At 39.4% G+C, this 17,109-nt stretch overlaps 1 protein-coding gene across 2 annotated transcripts in view; it reads right to left on the bottom strand.

Moving 5' to 3' along the window:
- UBL3 (ubiquitin like 3) overlaps positions 1-14,889 on the bottom strand; it is a 54,133-nt gene extending 39,244 nt beyond the window's left edge. Inside the window, exon 1 of one of the 2 annotated variants that reach the window (XM_053971432.1) lies at positions 13,888-14,889. In XM_053971432.1, coding sequence (XP_053827407.1) covers positions 13,888-13,914 — 27 coding nt within the window. In that variant the 5' untranslated portion in view covers positions 13,915-14,889. Of the gene's footprint in view, positions 1-3,148; positions 3,236-13,887 lie in introns of those variants that run through there. The other variant, XM_053971431.1, reaches the window with a different exon arrangement.
- Between the last annotated feature and the right edge of the window lie 2,220 nt (positions 14,890-17,109).

The raw sequence follows: 17,109 nt of genomic DNA on the forward strand, positions 1-17,109 counted from the left end.
GACACAGGTTATGAAATTGGTCTTTGCTTCAGTCTCTAAATATTATTTTTAACATAATTAAGATATAATATTTAAACACCCTTAGAATAATTCTCAAATGAAACAAAACAAAGCACTTACCAGAGTGCATGTGTATATATAGATTATATCCTATTTCACATTTGTTATCTGAGAAAAAGAATCTGTGCTTACAAAAGTGAGGAGTTTAGGGTGACTTTCTTGTATCTATACATTATATCGCTTAAAAAAATTACAAATAATAGAAATTTTCCCCTCATACATATAGCTACCAAGTTGTTTTCTACATGCCATGAAACAACATGCAATTTTTACAGAGAAAAGAGTAGGGCTGTTATCTTTGTCTTATATCACAGGATTTCAGGGGAAAAAGAGATTTGTTTTTTATAAATAACAAAGATCATTCTCTTCTATTCCTTCACTTATGACCACTAGATTTCTACCTCAACTTAAAAAAGCAAACCAAAACGAGCAACAACAAAAACACAACAAAAAACACCACATATACAAAACTAATGTTTCAAAACTTAAATTCAGACAGAAGTGATAATATGAAACGCACCACAAAGGCTTCACTCAATCTATAAGTTAATCTTTAGCAGTACATACATATCAAAAGCTGCCCTCCAAAATATAAATGGAAAATATATTCATCAAAATGTAAGTGTGAAATTACTCTAGTATCCAACTGGAGAAATTGCATTGAATTCCTAGGGCAATGATAACAAATCTCCCTGCATTTATATCTTACATAATGCCAAAGAATCCTCATTATTTAATTATGTAAGCATAATTTTCCAACCCACTCATATTCATTTCTGCTCTGAGGATATGAAATATCTTGCAAACATTTCAGGCCAAATGTCAGGAGAGACCTGTCAAGCTTCAAGCAGTAAGCCTCTTTTTTTTAATCTAATACAAAAACCACCAAACCAATCCATATCTATCTTTGCAAGATTCCATTATAAAAAATTCAGTTATTAAAGCAACCTAGCATTGGTATAGGCAGTGATCTATCTCTCCTGCTCCACAGGTGTGATTATACACCTAAGCAAAAGCACAGCACATTTCTGGTATCATTTTTAGAACAGACCATTCAAGTCCAACTTTACACAACAGATTGTGATGAGAATGGATGATGCTCTTTAAAATTCTTCAGAATTACCCCAAATTAAATTAACCCAATTTTGTTTGATAACTTAGATTACTTTTAAATTTACTGTGATAACACATATAAAATTCCTTTATCTTCTTTTTAACAGGCTGTGTGCAACAGCTTAGATGGGATCAAACTTGGCAAACATCTGCAACCACACTGTACTTACTTTACCATCACAAGCAGCTGTACAATATTTCCATATTGCTGTACTTAGGAGATCTGCTACACTCAAATGGCAGCAATGTATTTTGAAACCCAGAAAAGTTTCCTTCTTTTGGAGTGTTCATGTCTGTAGATGTGAGAGCTTTCTGTAGGAAGTAAAAAAGCTGGTAGAACTGTGATTACCTGCAAATTGAACCATTTAATGATTTTGAAACACTACTTAATAAATTTAAGCTAGGAAAAGCCAACCTATCAAAAACCCATATAAAAGGAAGAGAAATAAGGCTTTACAAAACCCCAACAGCTCAAAAGCATTATCTAAATATATACATCTAGTGCTATTTCCAGGTGTCATGAAATATTCCCTTTGTCCAGAGCAGCTGCATCTCCTGCAGGGCATGGGTCTCCTGCAGCTCATGTGTCATTGCTGCCTACCCTTTTTGGCCATTCTGGGAATGCTGGCATGTGCACACTGGCACTGGATGCCATGTTTAGGCAACTGAATCATGTGTTTGAAGCTTTATTGCTGAAAAGCCTGTGTAAGATTTACTTTTGCCAAAAGGTGAGATAATGTTTACATGGACACTTCTCAACAGTTTTTCCATCCAGCAAAGTAACACACACTGCTTTTCTATCTCCACTCAGCAGCAATACTGAAAATACAAATATTAAGTGATGGATTTGGATATGTTTGTGTCTGGAAGGCAGAGGAACAGGGAGGGTGTTCTTCATCAGAAACCTCTTATCATTTGACACACTAATAGCTTAATTAAATGGAATTTAATCTCTCCAAATAAAACCTATGCATGGTAAGAGAAATTCATTAGAATTCCTTAACTGCTTCTTGCAGCCCATTGTGCTTGTACAGCAAATTACTGTCCATAAATAAGCCTGATGGCTTTGACACTGATATGTTCAGTGTCTGTACCTTTATCACTACACGATTGTGTAATCATGATTTGTCTTTCCCTTTAACTCCTTTCAGCTTCTACCACCATCCATCCTACAAACTGCTACACTACTCCAAAATGCCTGCACTGACAAGTGAATACCATCTTATCCAGCCACCCAGCAAGAACTACTTTGAAATAATTCAAAAGACTTCTCTTCCCTATCCCAATGGCTCTACAGACACTCTGAGGGGTTAGCCAATACACCTTCCAACAGAGCCCCACAAAATAACTGCTGGCTTTATCCAAAAGTTATACAGGACAAAAATACAAGACTACTATATTTTTGGATTTTGAGTAAGTGATTTCTGCACAGAAAATTTTAAACTGCTACAACAAAGAGCTGTGGGTCTTCCTAAACACTGGGTTTCCATTTTTTGGAACATGCTACAATGCGATTTTACAAGAAAAACTATGATGTGATACAAAACACAGCAGAAAATGCTGTGTTCATTCAAGTATAATTCTCTATCTTCTATTTCCTGCAAAACAGCACCTAGTCAAAGAAAAGAAAAAACAACTTCAAAACTGTACTTCAAATGGTCTTCATTTCTATATGTTAAGAATTTCAAGATAAAACAAGAAGTTTCTTTTTTTTTTTTCCTTTCCTGCAGAGAACAATAAAGGGGAACAAAATCCCCTGCAAACCACAAGTTCATTATAAATAAAATTAATAACCTAGGACACTTATTTAAGCATCAAAGTTAGGACAGACATGTAGGAGCAGAATCAAGTACGAAAGGCAGCAAACTATTTACCTACACTCTGCCTTATCTGGCACTACTCAGCACACTGAATTATTCACTTTGGTGCTTCTCTGTTGGTTGTGGGCTTTTTTAAAGCTGACTTTGAAACTTACCAAGCAGCACATTTGGAGATAAAGGCACTGACTGATAATCATTCTGTGCTCTATGCTTAGGGCAAGCTGTCTTTCCTACATTTCATTTCCTGAAAAAAAAAAGTTAATACAGAATTTAAAGGAGATAATTTAAGAATAAAACTAAATCCCCATGTCCTTGAACACTGGGAACTACTCCGGATTTATCTTCTTCTCCTGAGATTGTTCCAGATTTAAACTGAGGGAATGCTATTTAAAAAGTAGGAACATGAAAATTGACAGATATATTAAATCAATATTTGACAATCAAGAGCTCAGAATTACTACTTTATTAAAAGATCAACAAAAACACATCAACAAAACCACATGATTCTCAAATAGTAGGGAGTGGAAAGAAATACTAACATAAGCCTAAAAACCAGCTTCCCATATGCATTAGCCTCAAAACTTGCTTTTTACAACTCATTAACAAATACAGTTACAACCTTTCTCCAAATGTTCTTGGGAGCATTTCTCTATGTGTAAATATTGTATTGTCTTTTGCCTGATTTTAATTAACTCGCTGTCCACAAGTCCTTTGAAATAAACCCTTCACATCAGCACAGAGCATACTGGCTTAACTGAAATGCTAGTAAAGTTATGCTCTGGACAACCAAGACTGACAGGCACAGAAGATGCACCAGAGCAAAACTGGCTTGAGAAATTTCAACAGAATTTGACTAAAATAAGAAATGTCATTTTAAAAACAAACCACAAAAAAACACAAGAAAGTCTTGATCTTGTTTGAATTTTGTTTGACTCACTCAAATTCAAACTGTAAGATTTTATTCCCTGCAGCTCTGCTGCAGTTATCTAGCATAAGAGTATATTTGAGTGAAACTACATTTCCACAACATACACCATTTTTGATATATAATAACCTTCTTCCCAAAAAAATAGATGGATTTTTATTAAGTACTTGTTAAGAAGACTAGTGTCACAGGAAGGCTGAAGATTAAGCTCTATCTTCCAAGAAAAGTTTGAACAATGAAGGAAGGTAAGACACCGATCCAGTCTCTGAACAATGAGGAAGCGCTGAATAAGGGGAGGGGCAAAAGCACATGATTCTGGAAGAAGAGAGACAATTAAGCATTTACACCACAGGATAGATAAATATTGTTGAACAGTCAGATATTTAGGACCAGTTGTACTTGATTTAACAAGTGAAGGGAGTTCCCCCAATATGGGGTTTCCCTGTATGATATAGCACAATGGTATATACACCACACTCACAGCAGCCAAACAGACAAGATAAAATTGAAAGCCATAAAATCTGCACTGAAAGACAATCTAAGCTTAATGCCAAGCTCTTTGCAGAGAGATATTTCAGTCTTCGTAGTTAATTCAGGGACAGTTACAGCTGCACTTCTGGAGTCCACCCCCACCAAAAGTTCACCCTTAAAAACTTTCCACTCCTTACTCCTGCAGTTAAGTGCAAGGAGCACATATGCTGGGATCATCAAGTGCCTGCATGAGAATGCTGGAACAAGTATTGAGCAACTGCACTGCAGCCCTCCGTAGGGATTTCCCTGGCTATCCCTTGAACCACCTTCTCCCTTCCTAGTGAGAAGAAACAATTCAAAAGTGATCCTCTCCAAATTAAAACAATTTTGCAAATACCTGCTGCCACTTTCACCAGAGGTCTCATCACAACCTTGCTCAGTTTACCAAGCATTCCACCCACTACGATGGCTATTTTGAACCTCCAAATAATTCCAAACATATGCAATTTGAAAAAAAAAAAAAAATTATCCATTTGGAGACTTATATGAAATCCTGATTTATCCAGAAATATATTAGCCAGATGCATTAAGCAGACAGAAATCAAACCCAATTGCACTTTGTCTTTATTAAGAGCTCCTAGCTATCTTGTCATTAGTTAAGAAAATAAGATCCTCAAAACAAAGTCAAATATCTCAGTAACAAACTGTTGTCTCAGCGCCAGACCTAACCTATTGCACTCAAAAATCTCAGTCTTATGTCTAGAACACTAGAAATGACCACTAGCATAATCTCTTTTTTTTGAGATAAAAGCTTTCCTTGCTACTTTCTTGAGATTAAAATGAACTTGCATAGGGTTGACCTTTCAAAAAATACTTACCATGTCTTTAAATTATACAGGTGGTCTCTAAAACACCTTTTCTTGGAAATCCACAGCATGAAGCATATACATTACGGCACATTTTGGTACAAAATCTTTAAATATTCATGTCAAACATTACTCCACTTATGTGCTGTAATATGGTTACTTATTAAGTACTAATTACTTTTTATTACTTATTAAGGAAGTTACTAATTTTGTTTTGGGACTTCATATTAACATCATTACCACTGAATCACATGGACTTAGCAAATGTGGATTTATTCCCCATATGTAAAATGTTTTAATAAAGCTTTATGCATATTCGGGGTTTATTACCAAAAAATACCTATACAAGTATGCAAAGGATAAATCACTAAAACTTGCAAGTCTGATAGAGTTTGTTTGCATCACAGATCAATAACCCGGATTCAGAAGTGAGAGCTAAGTTTTCGCTGTCACACCACACAACTGTTATGATGAACAGATTAAAAATAAATTCACAGGCAAAATGACATAAATATTCACATGTAATATGCCCTAAGTAATGTGTTGTGCATCAAATACAACCACCAAGCACTATTTCAAAAATTAAGTTTATTTTGATGTTACTGCCCATTCAAATAAGAATTCTATAAATAAAAGAAAATACTGCAACCAGGTATTCCAGACTTTAAAAGCACACAAAGGCTTTTAGTTACTCTCTTATAGCATATAAAAGGTAAGCATGCCTAAAAACACTTGCGCAATATTTAATCTTCAAAGATATGCTGAAAAGAAATGCTATTTTAGAAGAACTATTTCAGAGTAATGTAATTTATAGTAAGTTTTCTGAGACTTAATAGTATATGCCACAAATATTCACATATAGATTGGCACTAATCTACTTTCAAGAAGAGAATCCTGAATTTACAACCTCAGCTACGAAAGATTTTTGACTAGCACTGCACTTCACTATTTTATCACTATTCCATTATTTCTCTATATTAAAAACATATGTCAGATTCTGGGGACAGATTAGGTAGTACCATCTAGAGCATATATTAAGTATCAAAAACAGATTATGATGATGTGGATCTCTGCCAAACCACAGAGCATTACAACATCACAATTTTGCTGAGGAGATACCAACCAATGCTACAGTATATGGCTGTGAAGTACTGTTCTTTTTGAGATGAAATACACTGTTCTTTTCAGTCTCAGAGAAGAACACACATAGCTTCCTTTTGTTTATTTTGAAATTGGTATCCCATTTTCATCAAATGCTGGAGATAATTTCTTATGCAACATAAAACAGTTAATATTGCATAATGAAGACCACAGAAGAGCTTACAGAAGAACTCAGGACTACCTTAAAAAAAAAAAAAAAGAAAAGGAGCTTAGCTTTCATTTCCATCCAAACTGTCCATAGAGTCACAGACTAAAATCCAGACCCTCAGCTGCAGCTAAAAAGCACCCCAGGATAAGATCACCTTTGTTCCTCAGCAGTGGTCCAAGCCCTTGACATAAATCATACCAGCCCTGAGAGAGGCTGAAACCATCACAGCAGGTAGACACCAACACAAAAAATTCCAGTTTGTATTCCTTGTGTGAACATCAAGTATCATTTTGGCATCTCCATCCCACCAAGGCACAGATTTCTTGTTAGTAGTAAAACAAACCTACCGAACTCCCAGACAGAATCTCTCATTTTACTTGGCCAATTTCTATGGGATACATAAAACTCAAGGAGTTTCTTGCTTACAATAACAGTGTAAGCAACAGTGTCATGGAATAAAGTCTCAGCTAAACTCTGCCACAAGACTTCCATTTAACTCTAAAATGAATCTCTCAAATAATTTTAAGTAAGCAGCCAAACCAAAACAAACCCACAAATTTAATCCTGTCACTGGCAAGCTATTTTCAAATTTCTTTACAGAAAGTAAGAAATAAACTCCAAGACGCTGATGGCAGTGTCAGAGATGTGCAATCTGACAAATCTTTATTTTACACGAAGTTTCTATCTGTTGAAAATGTACTTTTTTTTTTAATCACATTTTACCATACATGCAGAGTCTTACTACAAATTGAGAGAAAGTCTTCACTGTGGATGGTATACAAGCAGCAATAAATTTATCCTCTGTCAAGGAGCTAAACACAATCCCAGTTAGTGACCACAAAATACACCAAATTTCCACAAATATATAAGAGCTGTCAGCTGCAACATTTAAGTATTTCTGCAGAACTATACTTCTCAGGCTCAGCAAACCTACAAATAAAAAGGTCTTAACTTTTTCTTTAAGTATTGCTCTCAAAACTCAACAGACCTCCTAAATAGTTTATCTACATTGTTAGAAAGCTTTTAGAGCAACTTTTCTCCCACTTCAAATTTCTTTTCAGATATTGAAGCGCATTGACATGCTGCTCATTTTCCAATGTTTTTAAAATGAAAACAACACAGTCATATTCCTTTAATAATCACAATGAGCTAAAGTTTACCCATGCAAAATTGTGTCAGGAAAGGCTTGCTACTTTAGTAGGCTCAATTAATTGCTGGAAAAACAGACTCAATGTGAAAAAGAATACTGATCAGCAGCAATGTCTTTCACTATATTCAGAATAAGAAATAACCAACCTAGTGGATCTAATACTGTACTCGGAAGAGACTGAAAATTAACTGAATTATCTCTTTTACATAAAACCACAAGAATGATTAGTCACATTCTACTTATTTCTGGATTCCTGCAAGCTAGTGTAGCACTCGCAGGCTGAGTGCTAGAACTGAGAGTCTCCATTCTGCTCACTATTACATAAGCAGATATAGAGACATCTCCAAAAGTTTACATTCTGAGTTTTACTGAGTAACAAAGCTGACTGACCAGAAGTATAAAACAAGTAAATCCCACTGATTACAAATACCATTTCCATGGCTTTCAACATTCACAAAAGTTATACCTAGGAGGAACTCTCAACTAAAAAAAAGCAGTAAAGCATGCCTTTAGTCATTTTGTTCATAGTATCATGAAAGTATTTCTTACCAAGACCGCTGTAAGGACCACATTCAGACAGCCTAAGTTCCTGCCACAGCCTTAAGCCAAACCAAGGGAATGAGATATAGGCTTTGAACGATCGAAAGTTTAGGATTAGATACGCACAAAGCAGTCATGGTGAAACACGGACTACAGATACCTGACATTGTTCCTTATTCCACATCAGAGAGGTAAAAGTTGTTACCAGTCAGGCCCTGACTGACCTGTCCAGTTACCAGATGATGTCTGCTAATTTTTTAACATGCAGAATTGGGCATTCCTTCTGTAGATATGATCGTTTTCCTACACTCACATATACTCAGCATTTGTTTTTTGCCTCTCAGTTCTGCTGGAACCTGCCAGCAGCTACTTCCCAGCATTCCCAAAGTGGGAATCTCCTTAATCTCCTTCAGTATCTATCCCCTCCAGTATTTCATGAAGTTACACAACAAAAGCAGAAAGAAACCAGTTCAGGTAATGACAACAACAAGGGTGGGTGGCAGGAAGGAAGGAACAGTTTATATCATCAGCTTACACTTCCATCCGTAGTATAGAGCTGCACCACAGCCCAGAGTAAGGATCAATCCAACCACAGGTTACAGCTGCTCATCCCCAAAGAAAATGAGATGACAGTCATGCAAACATTGTTTCAGAATATGTCAGATGTATTAGTATGTTACAAAGTTTCTCCTACAGTGCCGTATCTAAAAATATCAGTGGTTGCTAAGATGTTTCTTTTTGGTTCTTAGATACATTTTTAATCTGCGAAACAAAAAAAAAAGGTGGGTGGGAAAAATGATAAAGACAAATAATTTTGGAACATACCCAAATATATACACACCAAGGATGAGCTTTAGCAAGTTTATCCCTGGCCACTGCTTCAGACAACAGAGAAAGGTTCTTCATTTCATTACAAGCACCACTGCAATATGCTACAAAGGCTCAACTGGCTCATATATTGGCTCAATATTAATTAAAATCAAGATAAGGAGTCCGAAAGAAGCTTCTTCAAGCTCTTTTTTCTAACACATATCCCACTTCCAATTCCTTCTCCAAGAGGAGAAGGACAAACCCAAAACAAACGAGAATGGCAAAAGATAGGCTACTAATTTCTGTTACAATCAGCAAACAATTGTGAAAAAAAAAATAAAAAAAGGGAAGGAAAAAATACCCATACAGAAAAACTCAATTAGCTATTTTTATTAGAGAATGTAATGAATTAGAACTTTCAACATGTGGGTGATACAAAAATAGAGAGAAATAATCATATTTCTATTGCTATAAAAACAAAGGCTACTAGGAATACAATAATTTTCAAAACTACAAAAAGAATCCATTGAAGGAAAAAAAAAACAGTTAAAACAGAAGAGCAGAGATGCAGGACTTCTCACATTTTGTTCTGATACATTAAAATGCTATAGTGAACAAATTATTTTCTACGTTCCAACTGTATTATAATGCTACTGCACCTATTAGTCTTAAATGAAATAATTTTTCAAACTGAATGATGGACAACTAAACTCAGTTGCCATACAACCAACTACTCCTTTAAGTATCTGAACTTTATTCTTGGATGCCAAAATTCCCTTACTGATGTAGCATCAGTTTCTGTCCATCCTTTTCCACTGTTAGCCTCCATTAATATGTATTAAGAAGGAAGTCTTTATATATGTTCAACTATTCATCAACATTCTATATTAAATTTCCTAAAGAAGAAGATGCACAGATTTCCACTAAAGATGTTAACTCTAACAAGGAGTGAACTGAGCAGGGTTTCTATTTGTTATTCTTCTTCCACCTACTGCCCCTTTTTAACATTGACCACATATAACTGTTTTAGACCATATACTCCATGCTCTTCTATGTCTGCAAATGTTGCGCACCAAACATTCAGTTTTCTTAAAAATAATCTCTCCCAAACCACCTACATCTCTTAAGTATAGCATATGGTTGAAGTGCCGTGCATATTAAAATTAAAACCTTTAATAGTTTAGTAGATTCCAACACTTTGCTGTTTACCAAATGCAGAAAAACCCAAACAAGAAAACAAACCAACAATAAAAACCCCACCATGAGCCAAAAACATCACCCTCTGTTACTGCTCAAACAGAAAAAGAATTGGATCTCCTAGAAGGCACGCAAAGAACTAACTAGAAAGAAAGTGATGGGAAAGCCTTTTCATACTGATATAAAACACACAGACTATAGGAAACAGTGGACACCATTAATACTTTTTAGTCATGCAGGTGGCTTTCTGTGGACTCCTAAAATCCCTGAAGAATTCTAACTATAAGGAGAAGTATCACAGGCACACAGAATACAGAGAGAAAGCTTCCCAGATTCTGATGAAAACTCCACTAAAATAAAAGGGATTGTTCAGTTGAGTAAGAACTTCTTGACTGAGCATTAGTTTTTCATAGCTTGCTTTAAAATTGTCAGCTAGAGTGTTTAAATAAATATCAAACCATTTTCATTTGGTCCACTCAAAAAGCCAGTGTGATTAATTTCACAAGTCCATAAACCACTGCATGTCTATTTATCATTACAAAAGAAATATAACTTGCAAACAGCCCTGCTGTTATTCACAGTCAAACTCTAGCTGACACCAAATGGTAAAATTGATAAATTACCTGATTAAATTACTGAACATAATCAGAGATGCCTGCTGCCACTACAGGCATCAGTGCATATGTGAAAAATTGAGCAAAATTAGGTTCTAGATATGCAGTTTAGTCTTCAAGAACTGCCCCAGACACATCTAGTCCTAATAAAGTTAATGAAACTATTCAGGTAGAGAGGTCAGTATTAGCAGGTTTAATTCCAGGAGTGGAGTTTTAAGCCATTGCTTAAGGAATAATGCTAAGCAATAAGGAAACATTGCTAAGGAATAATGCACCACAAACTTACAACACCGGGAATGTGGTGTGTCACTATCCAATTTATTAGTGGAATGCAAATGATAAAGTACTGTGTTAATTATTTAGGAAGTGATGTTGAAATGGTTAGCTGGTAAAAACTGCAGTAGTTCTGGAAACAAGTGAACTCAATGTCAGAGAACAGGAGACTGGGTCAAATTATGTCTACTCAGAAATCCAAAGCTTACTGGAAATCAGATAATTTACTATTAATTTATACATAGCAGATCATTCTCACAGGTGGGACAGGCAGACAAATTAACACATTTTTAAGAAGCAGCAATTATTATATTATTATTATTATGAGCAGGTTAGTTCGTGAATTTGACATAAAGGGTTTCAAACATTATTATTATAATACTTATGTAATTCATAGCAGATTTACTAAGTATAATGGAGTCTTCATAAAATGACACTCCATCACACTGCTGCCAGCTCCTACAGAAATGGGAAATCAATTTTTTGCAAATGCAAATTACACAGTGGGTGGCTAAGAGAAATGCAAACTGCAAAATCCTACACTAAATAAAAACATATATAAACATGGTGACAGCCTGGTAAGGGCTTCTCTTCAAATAGCTAAGGAATGGCAATCCCATTTTCCTTCCTGAACAAACTCCTTTCAAATATGGAGGATGGCAACAAAAAGACACCAAAAATGAGTTTTCAAACAATCTTTTCATAAAGTAATATTTATTAGTTGTAATTAATAAATGGAAATTCTACAGCACACTTCAAACTTTCAGAGAGAAACTGCATCTAATAATGCAGAAACTAAGAGAAAAATGATGCCATGACAGGCCAGAAAATATCTATTTATTTAGTTAATTCTACCAACATTGGTAACATCTCCATTCAAATGTTTTTGTAATGACTCAGTATTTAAACATCACTATGTATAACAAGTTTCTTCCTGATTTGAATAAACAGAGCAGCACTAGGCCCAGCTAACCCCAGCAGTGGTATTCTCATTACACTGTAACAACACAAGGAAATAGTTTTCATAGAAAAAATTGTATTTTGCCTATCTTAAAATCTGTGAACTTTGTAGCAAATGTCAAGCGTTACAAGCCTAGCGGCAGCAGTGGGACTCCCAGGCAGGCAGGCCCTAGGAGGAGCACGGAGGTGGCAGCTCAGCCCAGGGTGACAGGGAGGAGGAGTGTGTTTCATGTCACAGTCAAGGGACTCCTCCAGGCAACTTAAAAAGCAGCACTGAGATTTGCACCTAATCCTCCACGGCCCAGGCGAGGATTTCTGTGATATAACGCTAGACAGCCACGTGCAGGAGAGAAGGGGGTTCAAAAGGCTCCAATAGTCACAGAGAGACACACACTAAAAAGAAACATGTGAAAACTGATAGCTGGGGAGCTTATTGCCTCTGAGTTTAAATCCTTTCACCACTTTTCATCCAGGGGAGGCAAAATTTACTTATAGTATTTGAGAAAGGCAGGGGAAAGAAAAGAAAAAACCTGTAAGCTTTTAACTTGCTGTTTGATCCTCCTCTGTACCTTACTGTTTCTGCTTCTTTTTTTTTTTTTTTTGGTCAAAATTCACTCATTGTGAGTGCTGTACAAAAGCTGTGAAGGAAATACAGAAAGCAAGCAACTAAACAGATACTATTATTTCAACAGCCCAGTTGCCATACATATCCCAATTAACTGTACATCAATGACTTAAACAAGGGCTACTGGGTTTTATTGTTCTCACTACTGGGGCAGGTTGTACCTACAGAACTTCATCCTGAAATTTAAAAAATAAAAAAGCATAGACAAGTCCTCTGCTTTTGGGGAGTAAAAAACAGTACCTTTAAATATGAACAGCCATGTGGAGATATGTGAAAATATTCTGCTGTAAGAATAAAGAATTAACACACCAAACTGCAGCTACAAGTTCGTGGGTGTTTTTTCCAATTAAGTGACTTATGAAAATATATCCTGATTTATGGAAATACATACAAATGGAGAAAGTCGTGCTGAATGGAAGATTACCTAGCAGACCTGATTCGCCCATCTCCTCATGATCTGCTATACCTTCCTGATTTAAACGTACCGAGCCGAGTATCCAATACAAGCTGAACTACAGTCCGCCATAAGAAGTACTAGGAGTGCCCTTGAAAAATGTCCAGATTGCAGCTAGTGCACAAAGGATCTCGCCATGAAAATAAAGCGCATGAAAATTTCTCTCTCGCTCTTGAGCCGGCAGCAAGTGAAGAGATTAACTTCCCACCAACAGCGGAAGACAAAGTGTTGGCAAGACACACAAACCAAGTTTAAGAGGTTTAGAAAGAAAGAAAGAAAGGAAAAAAAAAAAAAAAAAGAATGAAAGAAATGGGTCGAGCAATTAATCCCGAATACTCTGCTTCGTATTTATCTCCCCCCAAAAAATGCTTGACGGAGCTGAAGAGCAGTGCTACACGATCCAAGCGTGATCACTCAGGTACTGACTGCCATAGGTAAGGGAGTCTGGCATCCCCCTTCCCTCGCTACACGGGAGGCGACGCTGCAGATCTCCCACTCCATCACCAAAAAGCGAAGCAGAACCAGCATCTGGAGTAGGAGGGCGAAGGTAATTAACTGGGAACTTTATGTTCCTTAAATATGCAACCAAGACCTTTTTTTTCTTCCCACGCCCCTCTTCTTTCCATGTTGTCTGTCAAAACCAGGCTGAAATAAACGTTAATCTGTAATATAACTATTAAATAAGCAGTACAACACTCACCATATCAGCTGGAACGCTGCTGGACATTTTGATGTTACCCTAAATGGCTTAAAATCAACTTTAAAAAAAAAAAAGAAAAAAAGGGAAAAAAAAAAAAAAAGCAGCAACACCAAGAGCAGCCCTCCGGAGATCTTCAAAACGCAAAACCGGTGTCAGTATCGGAGGCAGCAGCTTCCACGTCCCCTACGCGAAAGAGGTGCCCGATAAGTAGTGGGGAAGGCGGCCGGCTGAGGAGCACGAATATCCAGGGGCAGCGGTGCCGGGCTGGACCGGAGGAGCCAGCGGGAGACCAGAGATGGCAGCAGATCCCTGTCAGCGGCAGCGGCGGCAGCACCAGCGGTGCCAGGTAGACCAGGCAGCAGGACTACACCGCCACATGAGCTGCGTGCGGGCTTTTTCCCCCCTTCTCGCCCTCTGCCTTCTCTCCCAGCCTCGACAAATGACGACGGGATGATTCACACGGGATAATAGTGCGTCCAAGTCACCTCCTCAGTCGGCGCAGGCGACCCGGGCGCGCAGGCAGGACCTGGCTCCTGCCCTGGGCGGCGGGGCAGGGAGGCGGGAGGGCCGGGGTGGGCCCGGGGCCGCTGGGGAGGACGCCGGGCTGCGGCCCCCCCTAGGCGGTGTGCGGCATCCAACAGCGCCCGGCGGGGACGCGGGCCGGGGAGGGAAGGGAGGGAGGGAGGGCGCTCGGAGGGGAGAGCCCTCCCCCGCGGCGCTCGGAGGGGGCCGGGGGGCGTTCGACGGCGGCCGCCTCCCGCAGCCTCAGCTCTCCGCTCGCATCGCCGCCGCCGCCGCCTCAGTCCGCCCTCCCTCCCTCCCCCGCCTCGTCCGCCGGCGGCTCCGGCCGCCCCCCGAGAGCCGCGCTGCGAGCCGGATGTGCCGCTCCTTCAGCGCGATCCTCGCCCGCAGCCGCCCCCTGTCATCTTCGGCTCAAGCCAACATGGCGCCCGCCGAGCCGAGCGAGGGGACGCGGCAGGGGAGACACGGACCCTCCGCCGCCGCCTCCACCACCCCCGCTCCCGGCGCGTCACACGCCGCCGCCCCGCGCGGCACCATGGGGCTTGTAGGCGGCCAGGGCCCACCGCCGCCGGGGCGGAGCCACCCGCCCTCCGCGGGCCCGGCCCGCCCCGCCGCGGGAGCCGCTCGGCCCCGCCGGGCTCCCACAGCGTCGGACCGGGCGGCTCCGAGGGGCTCCGCGGCACCGGCGGCGCCGCTTCCCTCCCGGGCAGCAGAGACGCGCCGAGCTTCACGTGAAACGGCGCTTTTCCCCCACGGGCGCTGCGGCTCCCTCAGGGACGTTCTGGCGCTCCCCTCGCAGCCCCTGCCTTCCGTAGCGAGTGCCGTTCCCGGCGGGTGGGCCCGCGCTGTCCTCTTGGACAGCTTCCAATAAAAACAAACAAAACAAAACAAAAAACCAAACAAAAAAAAAGTAATTAGCATAGATGATAAGGATTTGGAATGGAGCTCAAAGATCATCTAGTCCTAACCCTGCCACTAGACTATGTTGCTTAAGGCCTTATCCAACCTGGCCTTGAACACTGCCAGGATTGGGGCATCCACAACCTGCCTGAGAAACATTTTCCAGTGTTTCACTGCCCTCTGGTTAAAGAATTTCTTCCTAATATCTGTATTTTCTCTCATTATGTTTGTACCCATTACTCCTTGTCCTATTACCTGTTGTCCTATCATTACAGTTCCTGACAAGAGTCCCTCTATAAATTCCCTGTAGATATGCTACATTTTCATGTTACTGTTTTAATTGTTTTGCACCCCAGATCTTCAAGTCTGGGCCTGTACATCACATTTTTTATTTCTCATTCTCACATTGTTCTCTAGGTTTTTCTTGAGTTTGGTTTTTTAAAATTATTTTAATTATTTAATTTTTTTGTTTCTTTTTTTTCCAAACTCTGTAGTTTTAACAATGGAAAAAAGCTTCTGTAAGATTCACAGTGCAAACAATAACTGCCACCTGCACTCTGAGAAAGGGAACTCCCTCATCATGTCAAATGCCCCTTCAAAAGCTGCCTTGCTTCCTGAAGAGCTCTGCATTTTGTTATGGACCCAAGTTATCAGAAACTGTGTGTGCAACTGGTGTTTTATCCTTTATTCCAGGCAGCTCCTGGAGACCAGCATTCAACAATGAAAGACAGTGTCTGATGAAAAGTGCACTGCAGCTCAAAAATACAAAAAAAAAAATCCACACAAGGCACATGTCTGCTGAAGAAATGAGTTGGCCTTTGAGAGGGGTGTGGATAGGCACATTCACATACCAAGACTGTGAAACTGTCCAAGAAAAAAAAAAATAAATCAAGAAAATGAAGCAGATGGTGACAGATGGTTCCTTTGTGGACAAATCTCATGTAAAACCACAGGAAATTAAGACAGAGTTGTTCCCTTTAATTCTAAAGGTTCGAGTCTGCCTTTGCTCTGTAGGACTTCATACTGCAAAGGCAACCCCTAGCAAGACACTGTCACCTGCAGGGGTTATAATTCTTTACTTTGTACTCTGCCCCAAAATAGCTCAAAACTTCTGACTTCAGAAGATAGATCTGTTTGATGCCTGGGAAAAGAGTTGGGGGCCAACAGAAGTGGCCCTACAAGCATGATCTCTCTGAGGAATCTGTACTGCCACATTGAGTGACTTTAAGCATGTCACTCCCTCTCTTGCCAGCCAAATTTGCTTAGATAGTACATTTTTGGGAGTCAGTGACAGCCCCAGGCTTCTAGACACCAACAGGATAAAAGGTCTTGTGTCTGTGGGAGTAATAGTAAGTTGTTGAAGCACCGCTTACTCTCTCCCTGACTGGGTATCCTTGAGGGACAGAGAAAGGACAAGAGGAGAGTCAAAGAGATGAGACTTGAAATATGGCTCTCTATTTCAAACATTATGCATTCTTGGGTATCTGTGACTTTCTGATTGAATCTGTGACAGACTAAGGAACTGTAAAAGATCTTGCTTTAGTAGACTTTACACTTAGAACCTTACTAATGTGGGCTTTTCCCTGAAAAAACAATCAAACAAAAAAAAAGAAAAACCAAGAAACTTACATACAACAGCTTAAATTTAATCAGGATCATAAGATATGCACCAAGGCCATCCTGCAGACCAGCCTTTCACTCCTCTCAGACAGCAGCCCTGTACAGGTGCCTCGAGAGGATCCAGGTAATCTAGGAAATGCTCTGCCCATACCTTTCCCACTAGCACTCTTATAGTAGGGG

Source organism: Vidua macroura, chromosome 2, assembly GCF_024509145.1.
Source record: "Vidua macroura isolate BioBank_ID:100142 chromosome 2, ASM2450914v1, whole genome shotgun sequence".
In the NCBI taxonomy this organism is placed as follows: Eukaryota; Metazoa; Chordata; class Aves; order Passeriformes; family Viduidae; genus Vidua; species Vidua macroura.